The 12231-nt window shown below is 39.2% G+C and overlaps 1 protein-coding gene across 1 annotated transcript; it reads right to left on the bottom strand.

Annotated features, from left to right (window-relative positions):
* Window positions 1–291: 291 nt before the first annotated feature.
* On the bottom strand, window positions 292–7386 carry KLHL31 (kelch like family member 31). Its single transcript, XM_056344764.1, has 2 exons — window positions 6193–7386; window positions 292–4337 (listed from the first exon to the last, which is right to left on the bottom strand). The coding sequence occupies exons 1-2, from the start codon at window positions 7362–7364 to the stop codon at window positions 3605–3607; spliced, it is 1905 nt and encodes a 634-aa protein (XP_056200739.1). The 5' UTR covers window positions 7365–7386; the 3' UTR covers window positions 292–3604.
* Between the last annotated feature and the right edge of the window lie 4845 nt (window positions 7387–12231).

Here is a 12231-nt window from a genome sequence, read left to right as displayed (position 1 = left end):
AACTATAAAATGCATGGGCATAAAGACTTCAAAGATAACAGCATATATGATGATTATTTTTTTTTACTATGACTATAGTATTAAAGAAATCCCTGTAGTGTTTTAACAATCTGCATCTCATACATTTGGAAGCCCTCTGCTCTACTTAATATTACCATATACAGTACTTCCGAAACTGCATTTTAAAATTTCTTTTTGAGATATACAATAGTTCAAGTTCAACTGAGATGTTGTTATTAAACATCTAGAGACTGAAAATACAGTACCGGACAATGAAAGAACACTGTCCCATAAAACAGAACATACAAACCATTTTTCACAGTTCTAACAAAATGAGATTGTACATAAAAACGTCACAAATAGCTCAGTACATTGGTATGATCAAAATAATATTAAATCCAGCTGATATTGTCACATATGAAGGGCCAAATCCTGGCTCAATGTGCAGCTGAAGCCTAAACAGATGCTTAAAGAAAATAACACAAAGCCAACCTGAAGTGCTATACCGATAACAATACCATTTGTTAATCTACTTAAGATTTTTGGCTGAAGTACATACCCAATTTGTTCTACAGAAGGAACGCATGGCCAGTGGTACTTGGCTCCTGTCCTAGGACACATCTTTATGGATTTGTTGTGGCCAAGGGCAGTGGAGGCTGAGAAGCAGTCTTCCTTCTGGGTATGACAGTTTTGGCAGGCATCTCTATCTACTGTACTGCCAGAATTTGGCCAAGAGTTCGAAATCCTGTACATCTTACTTAGCAGTCTCATTGAAATCAACGGAACTTGTCTGTGAGTAAGATGAAAAGGATTTGGCCTCCATAATTTTTAACCCTTTAAGTAGTAGGAGAGTAGTTTCATTGCACATAGCCCATCATTCACAAATATCTTTCTACTCGAAAACAGAAGATGGTTGTTGACATACAGGAAGTGCTTGCTTACAAAGAGGAAAGCCTGCAGCATGGCATTTTGGAACTGAATTCCTAAAGGGAAAAAGAGATGCTTACATATGACAATTTCATCCAATAACTGTCTGAGACCAAAATAATTGTTTCTTCAGTTCTTTAATACCATCCTATGGGTACCTTAGAAACACTAAAGAAGTGGAATATGTATACAGTTAGAACTGGATGAGTGTATGTGTGTCTCCATTGGACTGGATGGATAAGAAACTTCATCTAATACTATTAAAATTTCACAAAAAAATATTGGAGCAGATGTTTTTTTCAAAGAGCTTCCTAAATACTTCTGTATGGGACACACGGTCATGACTTCGGGAAAAAAGAAATTTTGCTCTGATGCATGAGAATCTTTTGGTGACTTGGAATGGGCAAGAACAGCATTCTCGTATTTGAAACAAAGTAATCTTACTCTGTTACACAATTCCATGTTTGTTCTGTGATTGTGGATTTGAATTATTATTCATTTGAATTAAACAGCATAGAGCATAACTGTATGCTAACTAAATTAATCAAAACTATATGGCACTGCTACTATGACCAAAAGGCATTGCAATACAGTATTATAATAACATGTAGCACTCAAAAATAGAATTTGGAATTTTAAAATTGTATATCCAGGATTCAGACATGAAGTCTAAGTTAGAACTGGAAAACAGAACAAAGTGCCGTGGAGTTTAATCCCAAGCAACAGAGTGAATTACTTCACCTTTAATACTGTGTCATTCTCATGCTGATGCTCAATATGTAGCTGCAACAAAGCTATCAAAGAGCAGAGCATGAGTCCTGAAAATGCTTGTCTCTATAGCATCTGCACTTACAGACAATTTTACAGTGTTCCCCTTTTGCAAATGAGATAAAAATTTGGCTGCCTTATAAGCATTGCTGAAAGCACGCCTTCTCCTAGGCACGGGGGCCTGGAGGTGTCAATGATAATCTGAGGAAACTGCATGTGAAGCCTCTATGAATTGGTTGAGGTGAGTGAACTTCTGCCCTTTTGGTTATATTAAATCATTTCAGTTCCTTGTATTGCTCCCTTCCTTCCCAAACAGAAGGATGTAGACATTTTGTGCTGACAGCAGTCTTCCGGTATCACATTCTCAGGGGACATATCCCTTTGGCTAAGGGAACAATATTAGGTTTTATGCTTAATTTCCCCACTGAATGCAGGAATTAGGAAAAAAAGTTCTTGGAAGGTAATTTAATTTGAGCAAAGACTTCACTCTACTCACTGGGAAAACTTCAGACTTCAACAGGCACAGCATTAGTCTAGGCTTTGGTAAAATGTGAATAAAAGCTGCATAACTAGAGCTGTAACGAAGTCTGCAAAAGGAGATACATAATGGTACGCCCAGGAAAAGGTTACTTGGGGTGATGTCGTGCCTGTACCTTGTAAGAAAGGTGTTAAGGTACCTCTTTGTTCCTGTTAAGGAAAGTCTCTTTGTTTTCATCCAGTTTTTCCACGATCCACTGTTTTCCACGCATATATCTTATTCTTAAAGGCAGACCCTGAGTCCTTATTTAATTTTTACTCCTCAGTCCACTGGTTATTTGCAAGAATAATACTGAGTAAGAGAGACGCTCTGTGCATCTTCTCCACACTCGGACACCATTAGCCCTTGGTGCCTCCTGGCCTGAATTCTTCTTCCAGGTTTTGCCCCTGCTGTGGCAGCTCCTAGCTCCTTGCATTAGTGAAGACCTTCCCAGATGAGAAGATAACCCAGAGGTACATTCCTACACAGATGGGAAGAGCAGGAACAGGAGAAGACATACTGACTGGCCTTCAGGCCTTCTACCTGGAATGACAGGAGAGTCTCCCTGGCGTAAGGAGGAGGATGGGGCGGTGGTCTGCTCCTTGGTGTACGCATGGAGATCAGGAGAGCAATGTGGCATGCAAGGTAGCCCTTGGGGCTGGCCCATAGCACTTACAGGAGCTGAAGTATTTTGTGAATTTGGGTCTTGAAAGCCATGTCACAGCATTAAATAGGAGAATTGAAGGGTTTCATGGCAGAAGATAGGGCTCTCTTTCTAACTTCTGAAGGAGAAAATGTTTTGAGACATTTTCTGTGAATACCACTGCCCCAAAAGGAAAGTATGCACATGCTATATACTCTATTTTTAAGGTCTGGGATTTTTCTTTGCCTTCTGTTTGTCAAAGTAGAAAATGCTTAGAAAAGAACAAAACTGATCAATTTTATGATGACATAGCACATTTCTGATGTATGTTGGGATTTATTACTAGAAATATTTGACTTTCATTTTGGGTTCTGAAAGCATTTAAACCTCAGTATTGAAAATGCCTCACAACGATCTTCTGAAGCAAGTTTATCTCTGTTTTACAGGTAAGGAAACCAAGGCACAAAGAAATTAAATTATTTGCCACAGTGAATCGGTAGCAAATTCAAGAAGATGACATTCTGCAGTTATGGGTTAACTCTCTCTTCCTGCTAAGAAAATTTGTTTTATCCCTGATGTCCTGTTTCATGCCACCTGTATTAAAGATGATGAAAACTGGCCAATTTGCAGTATTAAAACTGTTGCAAAGCCAATGATACTTTCCATATAAGCACAAAAATGCTACTTAAAGGGTTAAACATACTGCTGTGCTGGTAAACATTCTTACTTCTTACTGGTTAGACCCATATTTAAATACTGACTGGGACAGAAGAGACTGAGCTGGCCCTGGACTCCCTTGTCTTGGTGTTGGGCATGGATATCGTACAACACGATATGCCCACAGTGGCCTCAGGCAGCTCATCTTCCTCTGTCCATTCATTGAGATCCGGGTTATAGCACTGAATGCACTTCTTGTATTTTTTCTCTATTTCATTCCAGCCACCCACTAAGTAAATTTTCCCATTAAGGGTGGATGCACCAGCCGTACTAACTCCAGTTTGAAGTGGCGCCACGTAATTCCATTGCCCCGTGTAAGGACTGTAACACTCCACGGGGAGAACATCCACCCTTTCGGCTCGCCCCCCCAGCTGAGACCCACCCATGACATAGACCCTCTCCAGGAGGGACACTGCACAGTGCCACCCCCTTGGGGTGCTGAGGCTGGACTTATCCTGCCAGCTATCTTTGCTGGGGTCATACATGCACACTGAGCGAGAGTAAGCGTTATTGATGTAACCTCCTGTCACCAGGATCCGACCGTCCACCAGCGCACTGGCATGGCAGCACCTGGGCACCTCCAAGGGTGCCTTCATCTGCCACTGATTAGTTGCAGGCACATAGCATTCAACCGAGGAGAGGCACCCCTCAGAGTTGCGACCACCCACTGCAAAAAGCAGGCCATTGAACACATTCAGGCTAAAGTGGGTGCGCCGCTGATTCATGTTTGCCAGGTGAATCCAGGTGTTGAAACGAGGATCATATCTGAAAGCATTAAAAAAAGAGGGTAACTGTCTCACATACTGCCCTGCTAAATTCTACTGTCTCTGTCCCACTACTGCTGCAGGTGCAAAGTTGCTAAAATTTTAGTTATTTAGCCCATTAGAAGTCGGTGGAATGAAACTGGTATTCCTGGTTAAATTTTCAAATAAATTTAGTTTTTGACTGGAGAAAGAACTGTTTGTATAATTCAAACCTGGTATTATTTCAGTGAAGTAAATCTGACTCTTCTGTAATTTGATTTTGTACAATAACCTCATTAGAACATTGGGAAGAGATACTTTCAACACATAATAGAAATGTTAGAAGTTTTTTTGCAATTTACACCTACAGAAAATATGTCAATTTCCTCAAAGAGTTTTAAAAAAATTAGGTGGTGATTTATACTTGCATCTTTTTAGTACTTTTCAAATAGTAAGGATTCTTTCCCTGCCACTCATGAAGTAAGATTTATGTAGAAAGAACATCTTTGCTTTCTAACACCATTCCTATCTGAAATAACATTCTCTGTGCTTGACATTTAAATGAGCAATTTTGAAGCAGGAAATAGCAAATTACGACTCCTGAAGGAGTTGAGTGAGGTACATTAGTAGGCCCACACATTTCTCCTGTTGCATGCTGAGTGGGCCAGGGAATCACAGGAGAAAAAGAATATGGGAAGTAAATACTAATTGTTAGCTGTCATTCAGCATCGTCATCTGCAGCTCTGAAAGCAAGTCCATAGACATACTGATGTGACTTGACATGCTTGAGGTTAATGGCAGGACAAGAAGCAGAACTCATTCAGTCATGGACCATGAGGATTCCCCCACCTCTTCGCCACGACCAGTTCCTTGCAAGAACATAAGGCATAGCTTAAAGGCAGGTCAGGAGAGCAACAACATAATCTCCTTTATGTAGTACATTTTTCTGACAAAGTACATTACACAATAAAATCATCTAGAGAACGTTCCACATTCATTAACTTTGTATGTTGGTTGATGTCCTCAGGAGAGGTTATCTGAATGTTCCTTCTGGGAGCAGACAAGGAAGCATTGGTAGGGCTGTGGCTGTGTTCTGCCATTGCATGTGCATAGTCTGTTAGTAGATAAAAAGCTGAGTTGTCTCACCTCCAACCTTTGCTTCAAGCTATTGTGTGCTGTCAGCTTTTAAGCTGGACTATTCGGAAACTAGTACCACCCATCTGACTATTGCAGGTTAGCCTACGCATTCTTCTGACCTTGCTATCAGCAGTGCATTCCTTGGATGACTATAGATAGGAACTGCAATATTTCAGAAGCGAGGTATTATTTGGAGTACACTGTAGAAGATAAATATAGACTTCAAGAGCCACTGATATTGTTTCTAAGCTCTTGATAAATATAAAAGGTAAAGGGTATGAAATACAGTGTAAAAGCTGTTGAAAATATAGTGGATGGTGCGTAGCAAGTCAAGATTATAATACCTAAAAGGTGTTTTTCAGAACTTTCTGTAAGGCATCAGAGGCTCTTCAAATTTTAAAAGTCTCACTTTGTCTGATTTGGTGCATTTTATTGGTACCTTAGAACATCCCAAAACTTCCTATTTATGTTCCTATTTCTGTCCTCCACTCAAAGTAAGTTTTCTTGGTTTTCCTCACTTCTCATTGTGCATGTGTAACTGTGGTGAAGTTCTGGCATAACTTCAGTTGCATATTTCTGTTCATTCAAACTTTAATATAGAATAGCATCCATACCTCCCCCACCCTGTCCCCTTTCTGTTTATCTGAGTGGTTCATGCTGCATGTCACAAACCAGCTTTGTCTATCCGCCTGCATTGTGTGGAACAGATCTCTCCATCCCTTTTAAATAAATGACGTTACCTGCAGAAATTGCTGACTGCATGCTTGGCTTGGTTCCTGGCATCATTCTGGTCTTCCCCACCAGCGACATAGAGAAATCCATCCATCACCGTGACACACTGGTTAAAACTTTTAGCAGGCATTTCACTCAGCTTCTTCCATCCGCTTTCAGGATCTCTGTATAAGATGTCTCTGCTAAGAGACTTTTCGGTTAGAGCAGGACGTCCCCCAACAGTGACTAAGACTCTGAAACCTCCACGGATTCTTGTTCTTCTGGACTGAAGTGTGTTCTGGTGATAGGGAAGCAAATGATAGTTCATGGCATCCACCAGGAGCTTATGGCATTCTGCATCTTGCATCATTCTTGGCACAGTTTGAACATAATTGACAAGGTCTTGGGCTGAGATGGTACCAAAACGGATGTTACTTAAGAGATCGGCAGCAAATTTTACTCTTTTTTGGTCAAATTCCAGCCATTTTATTGCAATCTGGAATGCAAGAATTTCAGAAGGCAACTGCAAGTCATCATCTGCAAGAAGTTCATTAATCTGATCAAAAGTAAGTTTCAAGAACTGATCTGTTTCTGAAAATTCAATGAAGTTGTCTCTAATAAATTTGTGTGCTGCTTCCTTGGTTTTTTTTAGTCCGTATGTTTCTGCAATATTGGCAATGTACATACAGTTCTCAACACTGATTTCTTGGATTAGAAAATCACAGCACATCTTTACAAGGGTGTGAATCTGTAGATAAATTGCTGTGGAAATAATACTACCTATTGTATAAAGTGAGAGAGTAAGTTTTCCAGTGTAAGCATAGGTGATAACAGTAGCTAGACCCAATGGGGATACATCGTTGAGGTCTACTCTTTGAGTGGATGGATCTTTCTGTAAGATACTGTGAAAGTAGTCACTGCATGAAGCCATCACCACCTTATGAACACTGAAGGATTTGGTTTTGGTACTGATAGTCAAGTCACAAAGAAAATTTTCTTGTCTCATTCTGCTTAGACCTTCCAAGAGATTTGGGCTATATGATGGGTCAGAAACTTCAGATGAGATGCAGCTGAAACCATTTCCTCCATCTAAGAGTCCATTCAAGCCATTTAGTTTGCTGAGGGGGCCATCTTCCACAATGATCGTCATTTCATTGATATCTGCTTTGTTCTTTTTCACATTCTTCTTCTTAGGGGCCATGACTGCAATGAAATATTACAGCCAAGAGTTTGCTAAAAATAAAATTAAAACATTTAGAGCTACACTGCAGTTGTGAAATTTAATAGCTATGTGATTATGCAACAAACCTAATCTTTGTCTCTCTCTATATATATGCCACAAAACCAAAACACACAGGAAAATCTATCTTTCTAAGAACTATTATATTGTCCTAGATTGTAGTGTGGCTGCTGATTAATACCAACCAATACTCAAACTGTGAAAATTATATCTACAAGTAATTATTATTTTTTTTTAAATAGCAAGGTCATAAATTCACATTCACCAATTATCACCACACTGAAAGAGTTAAATTCTCTAAATGAGTTTGCCAGAATATAAAATCTGGTAAATATATACTTAAATCAGCCAGGTTCTAGACCTTGAATTCATTAGTCTGAAGCATAGGAAAGATACAGACCACCAGTTTTGTTCATCCTTACTCCAGGGCTAGTACAGACTTACAGGCAAGTTCAGAATTTGACAAGGAAATATTAAGAATGGGAGAAATTCTTAACAAAAAAAAAGCAAGATAAGACATAAAGAGAAAGCAAATTTTAGTACGTTGTCATATTGATTTTAGAGTTATGATCTGCTCCAAACTGCTTCCATGTTTTTGTAACTTTTGATTTTCTAGACTGATGATATTCTATTTCCCATGTCAGATTTGTAAATACTTTCTACTCATAGCACACTTTACTTGCTTTTCAACATCAGTAATTTGAAATTTATAATCCTACTTTTAGGAATTTTTTGGAGATCGAGGGAGAAGAGAAGTTGTCTGACTTTTATTTGAAAAAAAAGTCATGCAAAGCCTAGGAGGATGTGTTACTTTAAACAAGTTTTTTATGCGTGAAGGTAAGAATTACTCCCATGCAGTTATGTTAGAACAGATATTTGAATTACATCTATCAACTCCAGGGAAGTTCCAGCTCTTGCTGAAATGAAGTGCCACTTTTTTATCAAATGCAACACGAGATGGCCCCTTAATGTACACGCAAATGTTTCTTGAAGGAAAGCACTGATCTTCAATAACACAGTTAAAACAGAATTGCTGAGATCAGCATTCAAATAAATTCAAATATAGCATTTATCTCCAGTATATCCATTGATATTAAAACAATTTATACACGCTAATTTTCTTTGTGATCCTTGCACTCACAAAAATCAGAACATGAAGAAATGCTACTTAATGATAAAACAAATGACTGGCTTATTTTAGATAACTTAATAAAAAGACTTCAGTAATATTTCAGTCTAGAATCTGAGCACATCAATTTTTCCTTGAGTGTACAGCACGTTACAAAGCAGTAATTTAATTATAGAAAGGAATGGCTGCTGCCTGTGAGCACCAGGGATTTTTTGCTGCTGCTGCTGGGTGATGACCATGTGCAGAGCAGGCGAGGGAGAAGGCCATGTGTGCCAAAAGTGTCAGTGTGAGCCCGCACTGACGTAAGCTGCGATCCCTGAAATGTTGGTGTGCCAGCGCGGGGGTCAGCTGCTGCCTGGCTCCCCCCGCGTCAGCTGCATTCCAGAAGCTGCATCTGTTGAGACCTATCAGAGTCACCTCCCAGAATAGCAACTCCCCAGCAGCTTGCCATTTTAAGACAGGTTCAGTCAAAGGTATACTGGGGTTTTAGTATACTTGGTTGTTTAACACAACTTTTGTTGCAAAAAACCTATGATGTTGCAAGTGTTGTGTATATTTATTGGCACAGAATAAAAGAAAACAAAAAACTTTTGGATGTCTATCTTATCTACATAGCTATAGATTCGCATATTAATAGCTACAACTTTATATTTGGTAAGGGCATATTCTTTTGGCAGTCACATTTGTGATTCTAAATAGTTTTAGAGACCTGTAACAAAAATTTTAATACATGCAGCACTTGATGTTTATTGCTTCACTGTGTTGTTGCAAAGCTCATTTAAATACATGACATTTTAAGCTCTCTGTTAGAAAATGTCCACTCTCCAAGGTTTTTTCCTGAAAAACACTTTTCCATCAGCAGAAATGTTACCAGCTAGTTTATTGTATAAGCACATGCAACAGGCAAAACCATTGAAACAAATCAAATGATCCTATAACAAATCCAAGTTACTGAACTTTGAAAACCCTGGATAATTTGCTTTTCTATAGTCATTTGCTTTCACCTAATTTATTTTAGCTTAAGAGCAACTCGTGCCAAAGGACACTAAGGGTCCCAAAACAATCCATTTGATCAAACAACCAACTTCCCCCCTGCCCCCTTAAAACGTTACCTCGTAAAATTATCAAACAGAAGTTAAAGACTTCTTACCCTCCTCAGAAAAATGTCCCAGGGCTGTCCAAGAAGCTGTCAGTGAAAATGCCTCTTCCTTAGAAAATAAGAAAACAAAAAGAGAGGAAATGTGGTAAAAAAGAGTGAGAAAGATCAGAGGCCACTTGGTAAGTCCCAGCTTGTGGTTTCCAGTGTGATGCTTTGCTGTCACAGCAAGCAAAAGAGACCGGAGCCTGTGCTCCCGTGCTCTTTAAAATGACCCCTCCTCTCCATGCCCAGCTCCCTGCCTCTGCCCAGCCACGGGAGCTCAGCTTCCCTGGGCTGCCCGGCCTCCTGAAACCTCCAAAGGCACAGGTACAAGGGAGGAAAGGGAAGGGAAGGTGAAGATGGTAGATCCACAGCAGGTAATAATTGTCCCAGGTAAATGTAGGGTGGACCACTGGGTTTCCCACCTCAAAGCTGGGTGCCTGGGTGAAAGCCAGTATGCTCTGGGAGGGGAACAGGTTTAGACTGGACATAATGAAGATATTTTTTATAATGAGAGTGGTGAGACACTAGAATAGGTTGCCCAGAGAACTTGTGGATGCCCCATCCCTGGAAGTGTTCAAGGTCAGAATGGATGGGGCTTTAGGCAACAAGTGGAAGGTGTCCCATGGCAGGGGGTTGGACTGCATAACCTTTGAAGGTCCCTGCCAACCAAACCATTCTGTGATTATATTATTCTATGTTCTAAAATAACCAGCAGGAAATGCCGAGGAAAAGCTGGCACTTTAATTCCACTTTTGTAGGATTTTGGTGCTAAACTCTGGGCAGAGGGAAGGGGACCGGATGATGGGGATTCACAGCTATGTCCTATTTCTTAAGAGTTAGGTCACTGCTTCTGTAAAGACTCGCCTCAGCTTTCAAGGATACTGGCTCACACCCCTGATGTATTTTCAGATACACGTGAACTTTGATCTTCTGTCTCGCAAGGAGGTATCCTAACTTGTGAGTTATACCATGCACTGGAATAGTTTACCTCCACCTCTTGCCAGTCAACCTCAGGAATAATATGAAGCCAAACCACCACATCCCAGGAGAATTTAATCCCATGGGAGAGATAAAAGGGGTGTGAGTGACTGCGTGGGAAAGGAAGGATATTGGGTGAAGCAGAAGTCAGAGAAAGGGAAGATTTTCTCTTGGCTGTACTTTGTGTGATGCTTAATTTGGTAGACTTATTTGCCTCCAGGCTCTGATGGGCTATTACAACAACTGCTACAAAGTAACACTTGCCATTTTGGACAAAAAGGGATCCCTGTGCTAGTGGAGTTACAAAAAGTTGTAAGATAAAAATGTGAAAACAGAACAGGGAAATAGAGGTGATCAAATAGGTGAAACCAGAGTGAAAGAGAGGGGTGTAAACCCAAGCCTTCCCAACAGCAACAAGGTAACCGGCTTTCCTTATGAAAAATAGGGCCACAGCTGTAAAAAAATAAGAACAAAGCCTTATTTTAAGACATATTTTAGGAACTTCTCCTTACTATACTATGCATTTTTTTCTCACATGTAGATTCCTGCTGCCTTAAATATACAACTCAGTATAACATCAATTTAATATGCAGGATGACATCTATTATCATAACGCATCTCAATATATTTTAATTTACAGGTTCAATCTAATTATAAAATTCTTCACATGGACAGTTATCCTTAACTTTTTTTGAAGCTCTGCCTTAGCAGTATCAGCTGTAATGATTTTCACACAAAGAATATATTCCTCACTGTGCTTCATAAGTTTTAAGAACTTGTAAAAATTAGTTTTTGTAGATAGAGCAGGTATATTTTGAAAACAAGACTCCCAAACATATATATACTAGTGAACCTGACTTACTCAGTGTTCCCTTTTCTAACAGCTCATGCCCAGACTTTTATCAATTTTTATAATTTCAAGATGCCCTAACAAGCCAACATTTTTCAGAGAAAGAATATATTATTTTCTTTTGTTATTTTTCAGTGAGTTTATTGGGCTTTTTTTCTTTTTATAGAGGGGATACTTCTTCTCCAGAACGAATACACTATCATGATCTGTAAAAAATAAAAGACTATTCTAATTTTCATATAATATCTTTAAAATTTACTAGCACATTTTAAAATAAATTTGAGTCTTACTCAGTCTCTACAAATGTGTTTGCAACTTCCTTATATGATTCAATGTTGAAAAAAACACACAAATGAATATGGGGAAAAACATGCACTGAAAATACAAACTAATTTCTGATTTCCAGAAAATACTGAACACAGTTTGAGCTGTGAAGTATTGATATAAGCATCTCATGGGGCATGCCTCAACATCTCAATGTACTAACACTGATGTAATCGAGCATCTCCCATAGCTCTGAAACATTGGTTGTACATTAGGGCAAAACCCATGAAACGTTCAGTTACTTGGTCTTCAAGATCACAAGACAACTGATGGTGTACTTGGCTATTATAAAGCATGAAAGCTGGTCTTGGAACTAGTCATTCTCATTTTCCATTAATTTGCACACAACAAAGTCATTTAAAAAATAACCAGTACCAGGATTAGCTGCAAATTATGATACATTTTT

The sequence above is a fragment of the Falco biarmicus genome, chromosome 6, assembly GCF_023638135.1.
Source record: "Falco biarmicus isolate bFalBia1 chromosome 6, bFalBia1.pri, whole genome shotgun sequence".
NCBI classification, from domain to species: domain Eukaryota; kingdom Metazoa; phylum Chordata; class Aves; order Falconiformes; family Falconidae; genus Falco; species Falco biarmicus.
This window is presented reverse-complemented; position numbering and strand designations above follow the sequence as displayed.